This window comes from Sturnus vulgaris, chromosome 15, assembly GCF_052056855.1.
Source record: "Sturnus vulgaris isolate bStuVul1 chromosome 15, bStuVul1.hap1, whole genome shotgun sequence".
NCBI lineage: Eukaryota > Metazoa > Chordata > Aves > Passeriformes > Sturnidae > Sturnus > Sturnus vulgaris.
The window spans coordinates 1,033,675-1,056,468 of NC_142257.1; the positions used below are offsets into that span (position 1 = coordinate 1,033,675).

Below are 22,794 nucleotides of genomic sequence, written 5' to 3' on the forward strand. Positions count from 1 at the left end.
ACCCCGTGCTTTATTTACTTCCCATTTTAAGAGAAATGAATGAGAATCCCAGACTGGTTTGGGATGGAAGGGATCTTAAATCCCATCCAGTGCCACCCCTGCCATGGCAGGGACACCTCCCACTGTCCCAGGCTGCTCCAAGCCTCATCCAGCCTGGCCTTGGATAATTCCAGGGATGCTCTGGGAATCTGTGACCTCCCCATCCTCCCAGGAAACAATTCCTGCCCAATATCTCATCCAGCCCTGCCCTCTGGCAGTGGGAATTCCCTTTGTCCTGTCATTCCATGCCCACCTTTCCATCTGTTCCAACCACACAGCCTCACCTCCCCTCCCCACCCTGGCAGGAAAAGGAGACTCTGGAGATGCTTTACCCAAACTTCTGGCTCTTATTCAAAGATTAGAAAGCTAAGGAGGGACAGAAACAAAAGGATGCTATCAGCTGGAGGTAGTCCCATTAATTTCAAATACTATCTGCTTGTGTTGATCAGCAGCCAGGGCTAATTACCATGCTGAGGAAATGCATCCTCTCACAGGTGTCCTTTGTGCTTGAGCCCCTGACACTGATAAATCCCCCACTTGGAGGAAGGAAGAAAACTCTGAAGGCAACCAGGAACGGCAGAGAGGAAGAAGGTGCTCAAAAAAAGAGCTCATGAGGAACAAAGGGAGAGGAAAAAAAAAAAAGCAAAAAAGAAAAGCTTCTGAGATCCATTAAAGGCAAATCATTTAACATTTACTTTTCCTTCTGGTGCTGTTCTAAGTTTCCACATTACTGCACCATTAATTAGGCAAAACTACAGGAAATGATGGGTATTTTGACAGAGCATCGAGTGCTGGACTCAGCCCAGCAGAGCTGTCATAACATCCTGATATACAGCATGAGGGGGCTGTGGGCTGCTGGGGCTTTTAAAGAAAAAAAACTAAACCACAACAGAACACTAAACCCCAGTAATTCTGTCAAAAGCAACAGGTTAAGGCCACAAAGAAAAGTGGGGTTTAAGTGCAAAGAAAAAATTTCCTTTTAAATCGCATATTTTCCAGTCTGTAAATTTTTAATGGATATAATCTGGGTATTTTCAAAGCAGAGACAGGAGGAAATTAGTCAGGAAAATATTTAAGTGTTAGAATATGGTAATTATATACAATTATGTGACGCTGTAATACCCAGTGATACTTCAAAGAGGGAAGGGTCGAGTTGATTTTGTTCTGCTGCTGTACCCAGAGGAGGAGCAAACACGAGGGATGAAAAACCAGGGGAATCAGAGCTGATCCTGCAGGGACAGACAGACAGACCCCCCTTGTCCCCATGCAGCTGGGGTGAGGTGAAACCCCCAAAAGGTCCATCAGTGTCCCCACAACCCCCTGAGCATTCACACCAAACCTTAGCCTGGAACAAACTCCAGTTCCTCAAGGAATGGCACTTTCCTAAAGGAACTTTAACTCGGAGGAACATTTTCACTTGCAATTTCTTTTAGCAGGCATAAATCATGAATGAAACGCTAGATTTCAGCCTTTGGCAGTGTGGTGTGGGTTACAGATCCACCAAAAAAACCAAAAACCAAACCAAGTTCAAAATGACAGCGTGGGGCTGGAGGCAGGAGCCACACAAACCAGATCAATGTCCCAGGGCCCAGAGGAGCCCTGGTAAAAATGTGCAGTTAATTAATCCTCACCCATCCTGGGGAGCCAGCAGAGAGCCACTCTGAAAGATTTTAGAGTATAAAAACCCAAACGCAGCCCCTGCAGCACACAGACATCTTCTCACTGAAGTCTTTGCATTTTAAACCTTAACCTCAGAAATAACAGCAATTACTCCACAGGGATGCCTTTAAGTACTGCAGCAGCCTCACTGGGATTAAATATTTTTGCTCCAAGTTCCATAAACTTCAGGCAAGAAATGCCGGAGGAAAAAAGACACTGGTGGTGCCTTGGTGATCAAACCACCACCAGCTCCAGGGATTTATCCACTGGCACTGCACAACTTCAGCTCTTTCTAAAAAAATAACCCCAATATCTTCCCCAGCAAATCAAAACTAATTGGACACAAAAAAAAAAAAAGTTTGAAAGTTGACAACAGATTATTTAACTGAAGAGACCTTGAGTATTGTTCTGACGTAGTTTGATTTTAAGGAAGGTTCAATTCCACAGAAGGAGGAAAAACCAAGAATATAACAGCAATTTATTTGAGCTTTTCTGCTGATACATTCATACAGCATGGCTGTTACTCATCAGGATCCCTATCTCAGGTGGAGGACACAGACCTTATTCCTGCCAAAATAAAGATGGATTTGCTGCCTGCTTTTGATCACTCCAATATATGTGCAAAAACACAGTTGATATTTAAGTGTTTGCTTTGCTGTCCATTAATTACATTATGCAGTGAGAAGTGATGTGGTTTTTCAGGAAGGACTTAGAGGGTGTTGTGACCAAAATGTAGCTGGGTATTAACGAGGGTTTCAGGCATGGGTGCAGCGTTTCTTCAGGCTGCTGTCAATAATTCATAGCTCTGTCCATGGAGAATGAGAACAATCCCAATATTGGGATTTTTCAGGCTCAGCCTGACCTGCTATAGCAATACCAAGGACCTGTAAAGCTCTGCTGCATGGCCAGCATGACTTTTAAAGTCAGGGCTTTTCCACAATGGTGCTTTGTTGGCCAGGGAACACCATTTCCTCCCCGTGAAAATTCATTTCTTAGTCACAGGTGAAGTGATGGCTGCTGAGAGCCCTGAGCCAGCAGGTGCTGCCTGCTGCCATCAATTCTTCTAAAAACCAGATATCCACCTCTCCTAAGCCTACAAGTCCATAGGAAAGACAATTCCCAGCTGTGCCCTGCCAGGACACCACCCAGGGCCATGGGACAGAAATTCCATTTTGCATTCTTGAGCTGCAGATGGCCAAAGTCGCTGTGCCTGAGCTGCCAGGGTCCCCAGACAGGGATGCTCCACAGAAGGGACCCCTGCCCTGTCACACCTGGGGAGAGCTCCCAGGCTCTGGGACAGAATGTGGAGAGCAACGATTCCCCTGCCCTGAAAATGTTTGCATTTGTTCACTTAGTTGCTAAAAATGCTAAAGTCACATGGGAACGCCTGGGAATGCAGCCCAGGAATTTCGTTTGTAAGCAGAATTGTGTTTCTGGAGACTATTGACCTGAACTGTAAATAAATATTAAAAAAAAAAAATACATGGACATATTCAAAATTTATGGTCCTTGAGACGACCGAGTCAATGAAAAACAGGTGAAATATTTCCTGCCCTGATCTATTATCAAGTGGCTGAGTCCTACAGGTTGGAGATTGAGCAGCAGGTCCAGTTTCAGACCTGGAACCCATGATGGGAAAATGCACATGTCAGATTGAGAGTCTCTGCTTTCTCATAACAGCCCTGCAGTTGTGTCAGCTGGGCACAGGAAGGATCCCAGCAGCCTCAGAACCCTGCTCATCCATCACAGCCACGCTGGACCTGCTCTCTGCCTGTTCAAAGCACAGCTCTCCACAGCAGCCAGCCCAAAATCCCAGCCCTGGTCAGGTCCCAGCTGCAGAATTTGCATTTGTCTCAGTGGAATTTTTTATGCCAGTGAATGGCAAATTGCTCTGATATAACTGAGTTCAGCTTTTGAGATGATGACACAGCCAGCACACAGCAAACATTAGTCAGAAAATATCTTCAAAGCAGCAAAACTCCAAAAAAGCAAGAGCAAAATATGGAGCATTCAGGTGGGATTGAAGTTGCCAGATAAGTTAGATATAATTGCAAGAAATAAACAAGTATAACACCCAAACCCTCAAAAAAAAAAAACAACCTTATCTACTTTATATGTCCAAGGCCGGGTTGGGCAGGATTTGGAGCACCCTGGGACAGTGGGAGGTGTCCCTGCCCATGGCAGGGGTTGGAATGAGATGGGATTTAAGGTTCCTCCCCACCCAAACCATTCCAGGATTCTGTGATTTGCCCTTTTCCCAGTCCAAATTTGCTGCACAAATTTTTGTTTAGGTTTGTTTCAGGTTTTTTTATACCACTCATAAGGAATTGCTGCAGAATTCCCCACCACAGGCTGTGACTGCAGCACCAGCTCAAGACTAAAGAGCATCCCTTGTACCTGACTAAAATCTTATCTTCCCTGGGCTGGTGCTCCCAAATTTCCCCTGCTTGTGTTAAAACCCAAAATAATCCTGAAGGCTCCACAGCCAGGTAAAGGCACAGAGCAGAACTGCAAGGGAAGGAAGGAAACGAAGCAGTTGGTGTTAATTATGCAAAACAAGATGTGACTCCAAGGATGTGAGTAATGTCTGGATACAGCAACAGGTGCCTGATAAGAGAGGAGGAAGCCCAGACCTTTCATCTGCACCGCAGAAGCAGCAGAGATAACAATTCTCAGCCACCCCCAGGGCAGTTTGCAGAGTTTATGAGGTGATTTCATAACAGGAGGGGAAGTGCTGCCTGTGTCAGGGTCTGGCTGCCAGGGAGATGCCCCTGCTGCGTGCCAGGGCATTTCAAGGCAGCAAAATAAAGCTGGGGAACCCTTGCATGGAGTGTCCGTGCATGGATGAGGCCAGCAGTGCCTCCCACCCACAGGAGATCCAGCAAGGTGACATCCAGCCATTCCTTCCTGGGTTCCAGCACCCGGCTTCTCTCTTGCTGCGATCCAGAGGGAACTCCTGAGAGGTTTCCCAGGGAGCCAGAGCAGCTCCCGTGCTCCCGGATTCTGCCCATCCCACCCCCCCAGCCCTGGGAGATTGCACCCCACAGCTCAGCAGGCACTGCTGGCTCCTGCCTGGCACCTCTTTTGTGTCCCTTGCTTTCTGCCTGGCATCTCGGCACGTTCCCATTTCAGGCTGTGCCCCGGAGCCCACGATCCTACTGTTTTCCCCACATTTCTGTGATTCCACACCAGCCCCCTCTCGCTCATCTCCATGGCAGAGCAGCTCAGTAACTGCTGGTTGCAATGCTCAAGGGGAGGAGAATTCCTATAGCAACATCCAAACAATTTCTCTGACTTATGTATGACAAATATTTGGCACGATCCACCAGCACTTATCAGTAGGACTAATCCTTCCTACCCTGCCTATGGCTGAAGGCATCAGAGGCATCAAACAAATCAGGAATATGGGATGCTGCCCCAGAGGGATTTGGCAGCAATGCATTTCCATGCAAGGGGCATCCTGTGTCAGTGGATTAAAAGAAACATTCCATTTTCCAGGTTTTATCAATTATTTCTCAGAGGTGATAAAATCTGAAATTCTCATTTTTCATTTTTAATAGGAAAATTAAATCTACAGTTTCCATCCTTATAACATGCATGGCAAAGATCAAGTAAGTAATGAGGAGGAAAAGTTTCAGCTCCTTCTATCACCAAGAGATGGCAAAAACACCCATGTGGGCATCTTTTGGTTCTGAAAACCAAGCCAAGGCTACAAACAGAAGGCTCCTCCAGAACAACCTGCACCCACTGCCAGCAAATGAGAAAATTCCCCAGGCGGGATCAGCTGAGACAGGGAAGCAGCTCCTTCCCCACGCCGAGTCACCGAGGGCTCCTCCAGCCGGAAAGGATTTGGAGGAACACGAAAACCTCGGCAGATAAAGTCTCCACATCTGCTCTTGATCCAGCTCAAAGACAGCAGAACGCCAAGTGCCCGGGATTTGAGCAGAGCACGGCTCCACATCCAGAACGCCTCTGAAGCCCGAGCTACGCGTTCCCCAGGGGGTTGCACTTTCACTTTCCTAAATTGCCTGCATATTTGCTTTTTTCTGATGGCAGATTAGGAACCATGCATTTCCTTAAACCGCCAGCTTTGGGCCAAGACACACACGCCCTGCCTGGAGCTGTGCCAGCCCACACAGCAGAGGCAGAGCTGGAGAACCACGTCCCAGTGTGAGCTGCTCCAAGGGGAGCCCAGCAGCCTCTGGCTGCCAGGCACTCACACAGCCCCAGCTCTCCAGGCCAGGCAGGCTGCTCCCAGGATGGACAAGAACTAAATTTAAAAACTTCAGAGGCAATGCAAGTGTGGCAGCGCCACGGTTCATCCCGGAGAAGAAATCACGATCAAAAAATCTGTAGCCATTTCAGGGTTTAAATGAGCATGAAATGAGCGAGCAATTAATTTCCTGCACGAGGAAGGAGTGCAGAGTTCAGTATCAGCAGCACTGCCAACATGTATAAACTTATTACATGTCCTGGGAGAAGTGGTATTTCCCTTAAAGCCTCAGCCTCCAGAATCCCACAATGATAACACAACGCTCCTCCCTGGCACTGCAGCAGCCCCAAACCTCCTCCCCACAGGCACAAGCTGCTTTTTCCAGCAGCACGAGGAGATTTGGGAAGCAGAGCATCAGCAGAGGTGGGGAGACAGCATCCCTCCTTCCCTGCTCATCCCAGCTCAGCAGTGCAGGCGTCTCCAGCTCCCTCTGTTTGCAGAGGGACTCCAGGAATGTCCAGAGTGCAGAGCATCCACCACCCTCACCCTGGGCTTTCGCCCCAGTGACCCCCAGCCCAGCTTCTGCATCCTGCCCCAGAGCCAGAGCAGAGCCCACTGGTACAAACGGGAACAGCAGCTTGGAGGAATCCAGACACAATTCCAAAACCCACACAAAATTCCAAAATCCACACACAACCCCAAACCCCAAGCCTTGCATGCCTGAGCATAGCAGCCAGGTTAAGATCTAGCAAGAAACACCTTTGTCCATAGGGGAGAATTAGTCAAATAATGTTTTCAATCCGTTTTAAGGAAGAGGTGAATTAGCTCCAAGATTTACAATCTCATAATTCTCTGCTTCAAAAGGTTTCATCAATCCACAGCCACACCAGCAGCACTCCCAGTTTTCTCCTCCTAGAACCACACAGCCAGACCCCATTTCCTCTTCACTCCTTCACACATGGATAATAATTTTTGTTTCCTCTTTTCGGTTTTATTGCTGGGGGGTTTCAGGAGGGCAGGGGCTGTGCCTGGGGCTGCTGTGGGGTTGCAGCCTCAGGCAGCACAGAGCAGCTCTGCAGGCGGCCGGGGGCTCGTAGGGAGATGCTCAGTGCACTGCAACAAAGAACTTCCCCCGGGTATTGTGCCCGTGGCCCTGGAACACAGAACTCGGCATTCAGAGATAAAAGCCTTGAATTCAGAGGCGCTTGACTCTCCCACTGCTGCAGCGTTACAGAACACTGGCAGCACTCAAATCAAGGTGCAGAATTTTACCCTGTGCCAGTGTTGCAAAATGATGGGATCAAAGATTTTTCTGTGCTCAGGAATTTGTGTCTCTCAGCTTCAGGCTGGTTTCCAGCACTAAATACAACACGATGATATTTTTTCATTTTTTTCTTCTACACAAGCTTTTTTTTAAATTGCATTTTCTTCCATTATCTCTTTATTTGCCAATTTCCAAAATCATAGACATCGAATTTCTCTTGCCTGTCCTTCCAGCAGTATTTCACTGCAAAGAACACAACCAGTAACAAAGCAACACTTTTACCAACCACCTTCTATTTCTTTTCAAAAGCACCCATCTGATAAATTTGAAGGCCAGTAAGATTTTACGCAACCTTCTGGAAAAGCTGTTCTTTAGGGAGTCTCCCTCTTCCGTCCTTTCCTTGTTAAATTGCATTTGCCCGTGACCCGTGACACGGCTCCCACTCGGAAACGTCTCTGCCCTCGGAGACAAACACACCTAAGAAAATGCTCAGCCTCAGAGCACAGCTCTCGGAGGGAGAGAGAAATCTCCCCCGTTTTGTATCTGCGGTAACATACACTGTTTGTATTAGCACTACGTAAATAAACAACGGGGGCTTTTTCAGCGTCGTGCAAGCTTTGAAATATATACGCCATAAACACGGCAGGAAATGAGCAGGGCCTTGCAGGTTTGGACCCTGCAGATATTAAAATCCATCATTAAATGCGTTTTCAGGAAAGCAACCTGGCTGGGAGCTCCTGGGGGAGCCCCACCTGCAGCCGCTGCTGGGAGCGCAGATTGCGCCGGTGCCGAGCGGAGCCGCGCTCGCAGCTCCCAGGGAAGCAGGAGAGCAGCAGGGAGGGTGGAGAGTCCGGCCCGAGGTCCCGAGTACTGGGACAGGCTCTGCCCAAAAAGCCGAACGGGGGCAGAACTGCGGAGAGCAGCGCATCAATGGCCTCACGTCCATGAAACGGGAGCGGCCGCCGGCGCTCGGTGGGTGCGGGGAACCTGCGCAGCTCCAGCCCACCTCCAATGCTCCTCGGGAGAGAAGAGCCATGAAAGAAACCCACAGCTCGCACATACAACACGCAGGGACGGGGATTTGTGCATTTTCACCCAGATACTGCCCCGAGCCGCCGGGCATGGGCGATGCTGCAGCTCAAGGTACGAGCGGCAGCTCCCAGCGCCGGCAAAGGCAGCGGAGCGCTGGAGGGGAAGCGCTGCCATCGTTCCGCTCAGGGGCACACACCCCAAAACCGGAGCCCAACGTGTCCCCGTCCCCCCCCCGAAGCGCTGCCCGAGGGGCCGGGGGTCCCTCCCGGCTCCTCCCGGGGATGGAGCCCGCAGGGTGGGGGGTTCGGGAGCGCCGTGCCCCCCACCCCCGCCGTTACCTCCAGCCCCGGGAGGGGGGCGCGGTGCATGCGCAGCTGCCGCTGCCCTTCATTCATAAAAAAAAAAAAAAAAGAAAAAAAAAAAAAAAAAAAGGGAGGAGAGGAGAAAAAAAAAAAAAAAAAAAAGAAAAAGAAAAAAAAGAACCCCGGGAACCGCATCCGCGCTCCCCTCCAGCCCCCATTCATAAAAGGCAGCGGAGCATGCGCGCTGCCGCCGCGGTGCCCACCCATTCATAGAGTCGGGCGGCGGCGCATGCGCACGAGCGGCCGCTGCCCTCCCATTCATAAAATAGCCATTTTCCCAGGCAGGCGGGTGCAGCGCCGCTGACAGCGCCGCGCTCGCAGGTCCCTGCCCGCAGCTCCAGCCGCTCCTGCCAGCGTTCTCCCAGGTCCGGCCCCCTCGTCCGCCTCGCATTTGGGATTAACTCGCCCATGGAGAGATGGTCTTAGCTGAATTATTTAAAGTAAGTACGAGATCGGTGCTTGCGAGCAATTGTTAAAATGTTTTAAGTAGAAAAAGGCAAAGCCTGCTCCCCGAGGGAAAATCCTGCGCTCGTTCTAGATGTGTTCGGCTGCTCCTTACAGATCGCTGATCACGAGCATATTTCTGGCCGTGACTTTTCTAACAGTGATTATCTATAATGATGTACAGTGGAGAGCTGCCTGGTGCTTCCCAGCCTAAAAGAGACTTGGCATTCTGGAGAAATATCCTGTTTCTTGCAGAATTTCCATTTGTGTCCCTGCGTCTCTGATTTATACCTCTTTTCTGCCTTCTCCCATCAACATCTGCATTTGCTGTACATATATGGCAGGCAGGTTTCAGCACACTTGGGTCGGGTTTGTTTGCAGGCTTTTACAGCAGAATAAGTGGCTTTTTTTTCCTGCTGATGGGATGTCTTCTCCTTCATCCCTTCTTCCTTCCCCGAAAAGGAGCATAAATACATGGTCACCTGGGCTGACAAGTCAGAATTGGATCTTCCTTGCTTTGGAATGGATTATCCGCATTTCCTCTCTTTTCCAAAACCTTGTCTTGTGAGTGTCAAGTAGTTTTTAGCTGTCTCCATAATAGGACACTTCAGAAATCAGCCACTCATGTGTCAGACCTTTCCTGCATGAGCTTTGCTCTTCATTTTATTTCATACAAGTCTTTTTTCCATTTTTTTGGCCTCAGTGCCTTATTCCATCCCTGCTCTTCCCTGTCTTGCTGTACACTTGCTTTAAATCTGGATGGATGCTGTGTTTTAAAGGCTAGATGAGTAATACAAATGTGTACCTGGAATAACTTCATCTAATATATGAAATATTTTATATATGGAGGGAAAACCTGTGCTGGCTGCTCCTTCCTCCCAACTGCGTAGCAAAGATAAGCCAGGATTTTATTTTCTGGTACCAGTCCTGGCGTCACAGGAGAAAGACAAGCCTAGAGACGACATGTTCTGAAAATTCATTATCAGGAGGGGAATGGAAAAAGCAGAAAGGGGCATAGGAAAGGCACAAAGGTCTTAGAGGAAAGCAGGACTGGGAATGCAGACCTTGGAAATGGCAGTGCAAAGGAATATCACGGGGGGAAAGGCTTCCCTCTTTTACCTCCAGTTCCCAAGGGTCTGATTTCTTCATTTCAACCTTTTATAGCCCCAAGTTTTTCTTTAAAGGGTGAAGGAGAAAAGCATCCCCTTGCATTATCCAGAGTGGAAAAGGCACGTTCTAGATTCTTTAAAACTTCTCCAGCTGCTGCCTTTCCTCCATGCCATGCCAAGGGGACAGCATGGAGAGAAATTGCTGTTTAATTAGGTGAAGGGAAACGCAGCTTTCCCAATATTAAAGCTTCCCCTTCTCTGCCTTTATTTTGGGTTCAAGAATAAAGCTCCAATTTGTGCACGGAATCACAATGATCCTGATGACTGGCTTCCCCCTTGTCCATATAAAAATGAATGATAGCAGGAGGAGGGGTTGTTCTCAGTTATTGGAACCCCACTGGGGATGTCTCGTTGATAAATGTGCCCTTTTTCCATGGGCTACTGTGTTTTCCCCCTTGCTGGAAGGGACTCTATATTGGGATTATAAAATTAAAAGGACCATTTCTGAATACTGCAGTCCTTTTGAAATTCTCCATGAGGTATGTGCAAGGGAGAAATTATTTGTTCTCCTCCTAAAACAGCAAAACAAAAGCTGTTTTCCTGGAATCATGACTAATTCCCAAATCGTACTGGGAAATGGAACATCTCAAAAAGCAATTCCTATCCCCCACTCAAAAAAAATTCTGTCCTCAGACTTCGGTGAAATAAAATTCACATCCCTTACAACACTACAGCAATAATCAATAACCAGTTCTGACAGTTTTCAAAAAATTAAATGTGAAAGAAAAAAAATTCATTCATCATATTGCTATACAACTTTCCAGCTTCAGCCCAGTAGTAAAATCTGTGTTTTTATAGGCAAACAGTTGCACAAGTGTTGTGGTTTTTTTATCCTTTTTTCGATGAAATACAATGTATTTCCTCAAGAAAATCTACAATCCTTCTAATAAGGTCATCATTTAGTACCATTAGCTTAACAGATCATATTTGAGCTTCGTTTTCTGACCTTAAAAGAAATGTTTTTGTCCAGTTAAAGGCTTTGACTGAGAAATTCAAGTCCCCAGAGATCTGAATGCTAGTGGGCCAAAATGTGCTTTATTCACTCGCACCATAGGAACAGACTTTAGCTGGACAGAGACAGCTTCTTGGAAGTCTACAGGTCTCATTTCCCAGCTCCTGAATTTCCACGCTCTGGCAAGAATTTAGTGTCTCATTTTAAAAATGGCAGGTTTCCCTAATAAGCTTTCTCTTTTTTTTTTTTTTTTTTTTTTCCTGCCTTATTACTTGTAGAGAAGATTCTAGCTGGCCTTAGCTAGATAAGGCTGCTAAGGAGGGGAACAAAAAGAATGAATGTCAATATTTTGTTAATATTAAAATACACTTCAGGGGAAAAATGTATTTTTTTTTTTTCCTTTTTTCGAAGCATTTACAGCTCGACTCAAACCCAGACAGCTCAACTCAGTCTTAATGAACTCCAACCTTATGAATAATTCTTAATCCCACATTAAAAACATGTGCTTGCTGCAAGGTCTCCTTTAACTACCTCTGAGTGTAGTCTTCCTCATTAAAAGCTTTAATTGAACCCTTTGGCTTGCACCAGCAGCAGTGTGTCCCTTGTCACTGCTGGCAGGCCTGGACAAGAGCATGTCCTCAACCCCAAACAAAGGCAGGGGCAGAATTTGTTCCCTTGTCTCCAGCTCCTCCTCTGCTGGGCCTTGGGGAGCAAATCCTTTATTGATCACGAATCCTTTATTGATCAATGAAGGATTTGTGATCAATAATCTTTTCTTGATCACTTGGGTGGGAGCAAGCCCAGTCCCCTCGGCATCCCTGTCCTGTCCCCTCAGCATCCCTGCCCTGCCCAACATTTTTAGAGGAGCTTTTTAACCAAACCAGAGGAGACAGAGTGGTGGTGACAGATCAGATTTGTCACCTCCATTCTGAGCTGTGTTGCTTTGCACAGGCCTTGAAATGTATGTGCCCACCCCTGGCATGATCCTGCTTCCAAGTGTATGGCTATCAATTCTGATCATTTCCTGTATTAAGACTAAATACTCTGTGCTTTTCTTGTTTTCTTCCTCTTGCACTGTATTTTCAGAAATTCCTGTGTCCCATCCAGCAAAGAAAATAAACCAATTTCTGCAGTGCATTTACTGCAGCTATTGCTGTCTCTGTGTCCCTGTTAATGGGTGACTGTCACAACTCTCCCAGAGGATAATTCAACTTTTGCATTGATAATGGAGAACAGAACGGTTTGGAATGGAAGGGACCTTAAATCTCATCTCATTCCACCCCTGCCATGGCAGGGACACCTTCCACCATCCCAGGCTGCTCCAAACCCCAATGTCCAACCTGGCTTGGGCACTGCCAGGGATCCAGGGGCAGCCACAGCTGCTCTGGGCTGTGCCAGGGCCTCCTCACCCTCACAATTCCTTCCTAAAATTCAATCTAACCCAGGTCTATATCAGTAACCAAGAGAAACTGTGATCCCTTTGCAGGTGCCAAGATTCAGAGCTGTCTGGTCTGACCCAAAGCAGATCCCCAAATGAGCAGCTCAGCTCTTACCCAGTCCCAGTGCAGGGCTCAGCTTTCATCCATCCATGGCAATTCCTCCTTCCCTTCTTCACAAAAGCTTCTGATGCTTCAGTAGTTGGAAAATTCTTGGAAACCTGTGATTGAAAGTTCATGTTGAAGTATCAAATTTGCTTTATTCTGTTTACAGTTGGACTTGATGATCCCAAAAGTCTTTTCCAACCTTAACAATTCTATTACAAGAAGGTGGCTTTTTGTGCACCAGTGCTCTCCATGCCATCAGAACCATTTTAATTATAAGATATATAATATATAGAATGGTCCCAGAGGTGGCCACCAGCCCCTGGCAAAGGGCAGCATGGCACCACTGGCAGGGTCAGCAGCTCCCTGATGTTCCAGGGCACACCGGGGATGTCACAGGACATGGAGAGGGACAATCCAGTGCCAACAACCCCAGCAGAAATCTTGGTTTGCTGAGGCAAACTGCTCTTCCTGCCACCGTGCTGTCAGACACAACAGAAGGGACAGGCTGCTCGTGAGGTGCAATTAAGGTGTAATTAATTAGACAGAGATAAGTGGCTCCTGATCTGGTGCACGCAGCTGGCAAAGGACAGAAGGGGTTTGGTGGCTGCATCACTTCCCTGCCCTCCCCAGGGGTTTCTCTCAGCAAACACACCCCAAGCAGCACATCTGGGGCTTTTTGGTTTTCTGGGATATTTGAGATTCCCCCTTTGGACATTTCCACGGCAGCATCCCTTGTCCAAAAAGGGTTGGTTTATAAAGATGTTTTAGAAACTGTGGCACCTCTGCTGGCTGCAGAGGAGGAGCTCATGGAAGCTTTTCCCTTTTTCCTGCTGGCTGCACTGGGGATGTGGCAGCCCAGGATTGCTTCCACATGGGACCCTCCTCCAGATTTAAATCCCTTATCCTCGTTATTCTTTCATTACCACAAACATCTCGAATATTGTTAAATATGTGAGAAAGAACTTATTAAAATTGCTAACCAAAGGGTGACTCAGATAGGAACATTATATATTTCTGCACTCACTGGATTTTTAAGTCAAGATCCATTTTATTTTTCAGTAACTTTGTTGCCCAACTCCGCTCTGAAAATAAAGATATTAGAACCTTATTATTTCAAAACTTGTTCTGAAGCCATTAATGAGAACGAGTTTTCCTGAGGGTTTAAGTGACTTTCTCATGGAATTGCCTACAAGACAAAGCTTTCTCTGAAATGATGTAGGCAAATCCAAAATCCTATTAAAACATAAAATGCCTTTTGTTTTAATTTAAGCTGACTTCAAAATCCTACAAAACTTTTGAGTCTGAAATAATACCAAAACCCTTTACAATAACAGTCGGTTTCCTACAACTTTAGCACTTGCAATTACCCAGTAGAACAGTAATTTCAGATTGGCCATATCTTGATGAAGAGATGGAACAAACACTGCAACACGTGTATGAACTTGACTTTTGAGTCCAATTTTACTCCCTTGGAAAGAAGTATATTTTAACTTGAAAATTGTATGTGGTGAGTGACTGCACGGTCATGGGGGAAGAGAAATTTTTCTCTACATGGGAGTTTGCTGCCTTGAAAAGAACTTCATTGTTTCCTCCAAAGAATGAAAAATTCCCTATGTAAGAACATAGCCATGAATTTTTCTTCCTGTTGTCTACTTCAAGAAAATATCTGTACAGTTGCAACCAATGAACTTGTGCCTGTGTTAATGCTGTAATACATCTGTAATTACCTATGATCAAAAACTAATTAATTTTGTGTGCTGTATGGATTTTTTTCCTCAATTGAAATGCAATTTACAGTCAGGATTAGTGCAGTGGACAACAAAAATCCCTAAGGTTACACACTTCTTGTCCTTTTTCAAGGTCTAAACTTCTGCCAGGTTACCCCAAATATTAACTTTGATTTGGGATCTGGGCTGGGATAAGCTTTATAAATTCAGTTTATATATTCATTTATATATTCAGATAGCAGTGCTGCTGCTGAAGGCAATGTTATCCTTGGGAGCAAACACCCCACGTGTGTGGTGGGTTTTGGGGGGGCAGGTGAAGGAGATGCTGCCCTGCTCTGGGTACACATCCAGCAGAAAAAGTCAAGTTGTGATGTCCTGGAGCATCACCCAGGGAAGTCACGAGGCCCCATCAGGCACATCCCAGCCTCCACAGCAGCATTCTGCCCCACCACAAATCCTTAACCTGAGGATTTTCTTTTCTGGATTCCTCTTTGCCAGGACAGGTGGAGCAGTGTGAGCCCCCACAGCTCCAGGGTCCCTCCCTGACCCCTCCCCTGTCCTGGGACACGAACACCTGAGGGAAAGGTGCTCACAGCACACAGACCAGCACTGGGGCAGCTGCAGCAGGGGATGGTGCCAGGGCTGTCACTGGGCAGGTGCCAGGGGACAGGAGCCTCCTGGCAGGATGAACAGCAGCCTCTGAGCCCAGCACTCGAGGTGTGTGACCTGGATCTGTCACCAGAGATCTCCCTGCACTGCTGGAACTGCTGGGGACAAGGCCAGCAGCAGCAGTGTAGTCGTGGTCCTTGGAAAATTCCATAAATATCAGAAACGTCTGTCTGTTAAGAGTGGCATGGAAGGGGAGAGCAGTTCACTGTGGAAACCTTCTCTGGAAAGAGAGGGCAGGGCAAAAAATGAAGGACCACGTGTCCAACCACCAAAACCTGTCAGGGTGCAAAAGTGTGGTGGCTTAAAGGTGATCTTGAGCCAGAGGGACATTGTGTCCAGGGCAGGGCTCTGGGAACTGGGAGAGCCAGCTCTCATTTGGCTGTTTTTCCCTCCACAGGTTTTATCCAAATAGATCCTGTACCCAGATATCTGCAGGGTCTCTGAGTTCACCATGTCAGGCTTCCCTTCCCCTTGTCCTGCAGAAATAGTTTGTCTATGAAAAAGAATTTGAAGTTGTATTACAGCAAAAAAAGAGGATGAAAAACTTCTATCATTAACTCTCCTGACGTGTGGGTCCATCTCCTTGCTGTGGTAATTAACTGAAATCTTAATTAGCATTATCTCAGATAAGCCATCTTTAACATCTGCCTCCATGAGGCCCCGTCTGTGCACAGGGGGTGTTTTAGGAGTGGCCTGGCTCTAATCCTTCCCCAAATTAATGCGGTGACACCATTTCTGTGTGATGGCATCACTGGCCCTGGACCGTGGCAGAGTCAATGTGAAGCCTGGGTGCCACCCTGGGCACGGGTGACACGCTGGGGACATGCACCAGCTCAGTGCCTGGGCTGAGCAGCTCTGCTCCACACCTTCCAATGGTTCTGCACGGATCCCAGGGAAATCTGGTGAATGGAGCAGATTCCTGGGAGTTGGTAACGAGTGGCAGTGGGCAGAGAGATGCCCAAGGCAGGGCTGAGGAGGAGCTCAACACCCTGCAGCACTGCCACCATTTCCTCCAGCTACCTTCCATCTAAGATCAGCTCTGCTGCTCTTACTCTTGGCAACCAAAACAGCTGCATCTCTCTCCTTAAAAAAAAACCAAAAAAATCAAACCCACACTGGAATCAAAGTCTCCCTGCAAATGTAACACGCAGCCAATACAGAACTGATGATTTTGCTAAACTCTGACTCGCAGCAAATACTTTTTATATCATGACACTGGATGCTGATGCACAAAAGAAAATCAAGTTCTTTTCCCTCTGCACGCCCCATAGTTGTCAGAATCATTGCTTCTCTTTGTTTTTTACATACAGTAACTAGGAAGAGATGCTTTATAAACTCTCTTGTTCCTCCAGTCAGGATGTCAACGAGCTATGAATAATGAAATAAAAAAGAAAAAAAAAAATCCGAATGAATGGCTAAGACCCAGCAGAGAATTTTAACTGGGGAAGAGAAGCAGCATAAGGGCTGCATGACAATAATCATCATTACTGCTAATAAAGCATTTCTTCCTGCTGCTGTGGGGCAGGGGACAAAGGGGACCCGGAATGTGCCGTCCTGCCCACGGGCTCAGCCCTCCCTCCCACTGATCCTGGCACAACTGGCACTTCTCCAACCCCAAATGCCAAGTGATCCATCAAAGCAACGATTTACAAATAGAAGAGTGGACTCTGGTGGCATTTTTCAGGGGGTGAAAATGAGCTTCCCCTTCTTCTTCCAAGGATGCGGAATCGGTTCTTGCTCCGATTTTTGAGGTGTCCTGTTGGTTTTAGGGGAGATGTGCTCTTGCAGTGCACGCACATTTACACTTCTCATGCATTATTTGGTTGTAGTTGGATGCATTTTTTTTTCCTTTTTCCCACTGCTGTGACATTAAAGTCATAGAATCACAGACTCATTTAGGTTGGGAAAGACCTTTAGGATCACCGAGCCCAGCTGTTAAACCAGAGCTGCCAAGTCCAAATCTTTCACGCTGCTGCAGAAGGTTAATTTGTTTGTTGAACACAAAAAACTGGCAATGCCTTAGGCTGTTCACTACTTCTTTTTTCTTGATACCAGCAGCTTTTCCCCTCCTGCGACCGAAGCTTTACTCACCCCTTCTTTCAACTGATCTCCAGCATTATATTATTTATGAATAAAGGTCACCCCGTGAGGAAATGGCACATCTACTAGAAAACAATGTGCACTTTCTAAATTTGAACTGACTCGTTTCCGTTCTTTGATTTAAGTTTAGTTACTTCCTGTGGTTTCTTATCCTACGCCACTGCTGAATCTTTGGATTGACTCCAGGATAAATTGCACTCTTTCAATGAAATTAGAAACTGCGGCACTGACGGCTCAGCCAGAGCGGCTGGTAAACAGCACTTCAGCTAAATATTAGTGCACTTAGTGGGCTGCACGAGTGTCTCATTACCTGTGTGAGGTGATGGATCCAGCCTGAGCTCTCCTGGGAGCTGCACCCACCCTGGTTTGCCACCAGACAAAGTGCTGAGCAAGCACTTCCACCTCCCGTGGGAGGGATAAAACCTTTGGAACCAGCAGGTCCTGACGGAGAGGGGAAACTTCCTCACCAAATTCAAGCCCTCCTCACACAGGCAGCTCCTTGGTTAGCAAGGACAGGTGCTCAGCCCCCTTCGTACCAGGCCAAGGCTTCCACAAAGCCACAATCCTGCCCCAGGCTTTTTAGGGAGCAGGGTCAATCGGGGAAAACCTCCAAAGTTTAGAGAAGTCATTTCAGGAAGTTTGCTGACAAAACCACATGTGAACGTACACCAGCAGCCTCAGGATGTGCTTTTCCTCAGTAAAACCATGAGTGGGCTCTTCAGGAGCCTGCAGTGACCACAGCCCTCCCAGGGCTGGAGCAGCTATAGATGGCCAAGGTCAGGGAGAGGGACACGGCAGCAAAGGAGGAGTGAGGCACTCTGTACCTGAGTGCTCTGCCTCCCTTGGACACAAATTGACCTTACAAGACCTTCAGCATAGCAGCCAGCCTCAGTGAGGAGCCCTTTAGGGCTGCCATTGCAGGACACCACAATAACGATGCTCTCTCTCTCTCTCTCTCTCTCTCTCTCCCTCACCCCTTTTCTTTCTCCTTCCCTTCCCCCAGGACCCTTAAGCACAGATTCTCCCCCGGCAGCCAGACTGAATTCTCCATGGAGCCCCGGATTCCTCACAACATCACCGTGGTCCCCAACTCCGTGATGGTGCAGCCCTTGCTGGACAGCAGGATCCCCTACGGGCGGCTGCAGCACCCGCTCACCATCCTGCCCATCGACCAGATGAAGACCACCCACATGGAGAACGACTACACCGACAACCCCAGCGCCTCCCAGGCACCCCAGAAACGACCCCGAGCCCCCCACGAACTGGGCTTGAGCGGGCAGCACCCGCAGCGCTGCGAGCAGGATGTCACCCACCCCTGGATCTCCTTCAGCGGCCGGCCCAGCTCCATCAGCAGCAGCAGCAGCACATCCTCGGACCAGAGGCTCCTGGACCACATGGCCCCGGTGCCCGTGGCAGAGCAGTCGTCCCCGCGCGCCGTTCGCATCCAGCCCAAGGCGATCAACTGCAAACCCCTGGACACGAAGGGCCCCGTGGCTCAGGAGCTGGACAAACACTTCCTGCTGTGTGAGGCTTGTGGGAAGTGCAAGTGCAAGGAGTGTGCCCTGCCCAGGACTCTGCCATCCTGCTGGGTGTGCAACCAGGAGTGTCTGTGCTCGGCGCAGAACCTGGTCAACTACTCCACCTGCATGTGCCTGGTCAAGGGCGTCTTCTACCACTGCACCAACGAGGATGATGAGGGCACGTGTGCCGACCACCCCTGCTCCTGCTCCCAGTCCAACTGCTGTGCCCGCTGGTCCTTCATGAGCGCCCTGTCCCTGGTGCTGCCCTGCCTGCTCTGCTACCTGCCCGCCACGGGCTGCGTCAAGCTGTCCCAGAGGTGCTACGACCAGGTGAGCCGGCCCGGATGCAGGTGCAAAAACACAAACAGTGTCATTTGCAAGGCGTTGCCCGAGAGCAAAGGGGCAGAAAAGCCCTTTTAATAGTTTGGGAGGATGCTCCGTGGCTCTTTTAAATAACCTGTGTTCTGAGGAGAGCGTCAGCCTCTCGCCTTCGGAGAAAGCAGAAGAACTATTTCCACAAACTGAAGCACTTTGGGTTATTCAGGGTTTTTGGAACTGGTCGCAGTTGAAATGGATGGGGCCAAAGGAGGAATGTTAATAATGCAGAGTGAAGGCTGCAAACCCATGTACACCATGAAGTACAGCTGCTGAAAAACTCCCAGCTTGGATGGATGGCTGCTCACCAGGCCTGCACACCACAGGAACCATTAACTGCTCGCTTGGCAGGCACCAATCCCCACTCCCAGCTGCAAAAAGCTGCTTTGAATTCGGATTCAGGGCAGGCTACTTGTTTCCTGTCTCCTTCCAAACCCCAGCTTGCTCCCAGCAGCCTGTTGAAGGTGATGGGGGAGCTCCCTCCACCCTCCTTGACACCACTCCAAGGGCTGGTTGCACACAAAGTACCCGTTTCTCAAAAGCTTTCTGCATCCCTCAAGGAATTTTGGACCAGAAGCGAAGCTACATTTCATTTATTGAAGGGTCTTTTGCCCTTCGGGTGTATCCCACCCCAATCCACTGGTTTGGACCCTCTTTCTAAAGCAGCAGGGCTGCTCCTCCTGGAGGAATTGCAGCAGGATGTGTTCAGGCAGTTGTACCAACACCAGGTCCTCCTGCCCGTGAGCTGATCCACAGCATCAGGTTCCACTCCATGGAATATGAACGTTCCACCCACAGAACAGCCCTGCTCCAGGAGGATGGTGGCCCTGGAGGATGGATGGTGGCCAATCCCATTTGTCCCAGGCCAGAGCAAAGGGGATGTAACTCACACCACAAAGCAAAGATGGGCAAGGTTTGTTTCTCTAAACCTCTTAAGCTCTGCTAAGAAGTCCCACAAACCTAAGTGTACGATGCACAGAGATGTATTTTTCTAGGGATCTTAATCCAGTACCTCCCCTCCTGGAACAAGCTCTTCTTTGCTCATTGAATATTAAGATTTGTTTTTGTCTTGGGGGGTGAATGGCATTTGCTTGAAGTACAGCACATTCCCCCACCCCTATTGCTGCTGTTTGACTTTTGCCTCTTCTGTACAAAAGTGTGTCTTTTTAAATGTAAAGAATGCTTTTAATGTTTATTTTAGTGTTAACACACCCTAGGGAAAGCCAGGGGAAGGAAGAGAGTGTAGTTAAGGAATGGGCCCATGATTTTCAGCATGCAAATATTGGCTCTGTCCTTGCACTCATCCTGGGGCTGGTTCTGCCTTCCCCAAGGATGCTGCAACCCTTCTCTCTTGACAACTACAAGGTGCTAAACAAGAATCTTGGTCCAAACATGCAACACTCTCATGAGTAGGTAGGTACTTGTTGCATGCAGAAAAACTGACCTAGTCTCTCTTGGTGTTTTTAATTAGAGGAGATTTCCTCAGTAAATGCACAGCAGTGACAGTGAAATGTCATCTCTAATTAGACAAGCAATAGACAGAGCTCATGTAGCATTTCCAGGAATCCCCTTGGCCTGGTTGTGACACAGCCACGGGTTGGGGTTGGCAGGAGTGCCCTGATGGGGCTCTGGTGTCTTGGGGTTTCAGAATTCAGCTCAGCTGGATGACTTGGGGTTTAGCTCAATGGAATTGTAGATATTTATTGAATGGGGGGAGTTAAAAAAAAAAAAACAAAAAACTTTTCTATTTATAACACTTGCTAGCTTGTACATGCTGAATCATAGAAAAAAAAAAGGATGTAATGTCTGTTAGCAGATACCAGTTCCTATAGGGTAGCCTCATGTTAAATGTATGTGGGCACCAAGAAGCAGGTAGGGGGATCCAGAGCTGTATTTATATTATCTTGCACAAATTGAAGGGGAAAAGATAAAAGGAAAACCAACCCCAAACTAGCTGACCTGTTGGTTGAATGTATAAGATATTGTATTTAATAAGAGAAATCACTTTCCTAAGGGACAAACAAGCTAGAAAAGGCAGCAGGAGAGGCATTTACCTGCTGCCCTCCTCTGCTGGGACCACACGTGTCCAAATGGCCTCCACCCACGGCTGCTCTGCCTTTCTGACCCTCTGTCCCTGGGGAATCTGTGCTGAAAATCCACCCTGGCAGAGCCCATGGCCTGGCTGCATGGTCCTTGTGAGCAAAGGCACCTCTGGAATGGTTGCCACTGTGCCAATCTACACTCATGTACATACCCCCAGCACCCAGCTGCATTTCCTCTCATTGTACATAGCTGTAAACTATTTCTCTGATGCTTTGTTTTCATCTCTCAGCCCTGGTGATGCCTGTCCAGCGTTGTGGATGTGTTAGAGCACGGTCAGTGTAGCACAGTGACCCCTCCTCCCCTGGCTCCCAGCCCAAGGCACGGCACAGGGAACAGCTCCACCAGGAGCCTTGGCATTCCTGCTCTTCCCATCCCAATATTCCATCCCCCCCCCTTCCCTTTGAAGGTACTTGGGTGTCCTGGCACGGCAGAGCTGTGCCACGGGCACGGTGCCCTGTCACCCTGTCACCCTGTCACAGCTCTGCTGTCCTGCCACGCTCAGAGCCTCTGCTAATGAAGGGACAGCTGCTAATGAGCACAAACCCCTCCAGGAGCCACAGGGCTGTGCTGGGATGGTCACTGGGGCAGGAGGGCAGGGCAGGACAGGTGAGGACAGGTGAGATGCTCTGCAGGAGGATGGCAGGGCACCTGCACTGCTAATAATTGCCGTGGCAGGGTCATGCCAGGCTTTGCCTCTGCCCTCACACAACAGCAAGAAGGGGGGAGCTGAGGGTGCTGGCATTGCCACCACAGCCCCAGCAGGAGCAGAGTGGCCCCAAATGACAAACACAGCATCAGCACAGCCCTGTGCCCACCGGGTGCCAGGAGCAGATCCCACATTTGGTGCTCCCTGGGCACCTGCTGTGCCACCCTGATGTGCCCTCACCCTTCCCAGCACTGGGTATTCCCTTCCCCTCCCACACTCTGACACCCTGAGAAATATTTCCCCCATCTCCTCTTACCACCCCCTCACATGTACACCCCTGAAAAGTTACCACAGAAGGTTTTTCTTTGTATAGAATATTTATTTTGAAGCTCTATTTTAATAGTATTTATTTTAGAAAGTCTACTATTGTAAGAGTTCTTCTGTTTGTGAAGAAAAACAAGTACTGATGAATGTACTGATCTAGAAATTATATATATATATAAATATATATTGTTAAATATATAAATGGCTGTTGTGGTTCTTTCAAAAAAAAATTCCCAAGAATGTTTATAGCAATTATTCTAAAAATACAAGCAGAGGATAGCCCAGAATTGGTTCTTTGATGCTGTCCAGCCCTGCCAAGGATCTCAGGGTGATGCTGGGGTTACTCTGCCCCACAGCCTGGCACTTGAGGGGCTCATCAATTAATTATCCCTCAAATTATCTGTGCTGGGAAGAGGCAACAGCTGAGGGAGGAGGGGTGCCCTGCTCTGTGAATTTGTAGGAGCAATCCTCCCCTTCCCTACACCTCTAAAATAAACCAGCCTGGAAATGAGAGGCTGCTCCTCCCACGGGGCTCAGCCCTCGGTGTGCCAGGGGGACACTCATGGAAGAGAACCAAGCACAAAATCCCCACCATCATTTCAGACCCAATTCCAGCCCTGCTGCTCCTTTCCAGTTCTGCAGTTCCACAGCA

At 48.2% G+C, this 22,794-nt stretch overlaps 1 protein-coding gene and 1 long non-coding RNA gene across 4 annotated transcripts in view; one reads left to right on the forward strand and one right to left on the reverse strand.

The window, feature by feature from the left end:
- LOC148221945 (uncharacterized) overlaps positions 1 to 12,792 on the reverse strand; it is a 56,445-nt gene extending 43,653 nt beyond the window's left edge. Inside the window, exon 1 of one of the 3 annotated variants that reach the window (XR_015807101.1) lies at positions 12,688 to 12,792. This is a non-coding gene — a long non-coding RNA (uncharacterized LOC148221945). Of the gene's footprint in view, positions 1 to 8,545; positions 8,680 to 12,687 lie in introns of those variants that run through there. The other 2 variants (XR_015807111.1, XR_015807099.1) reach the window with 2 other exon arrangements.
- SPRY4 (sprouty RTK signaling antagonist 4) lies at positions 8,872 to 22,344 on the forward strand. Its single transcript, XM_014888329.2, has 2 exons — positions 8,872 to 9,009; positions 18,178 to 22,344. Exon 2 carries the CDS (start codon positions 18,224 to 18,226, stop codon positions 19,112 to 19,114), a length of 891 nt encoding a protein of 296 aa, XP_014743815.2. The 5' UTR covers positions 8,872 to 9,009; positions 18,178 to 18,223; the 3' UTR covers positions 19,115 to 22,344.
- Positions 22,345 to 22,794: the final 450 nt, after the last annotated feature.

Bases quoted from the DNA above. Each gene is read 5' to 3' on its own strand.
- SPRY4 (XM_014888329.2), top strand. From the start codon at position 18,224: ATGGAGCCCCGGATTCCTCACAACATCACCGTGGTCCCCAACTCCGTG.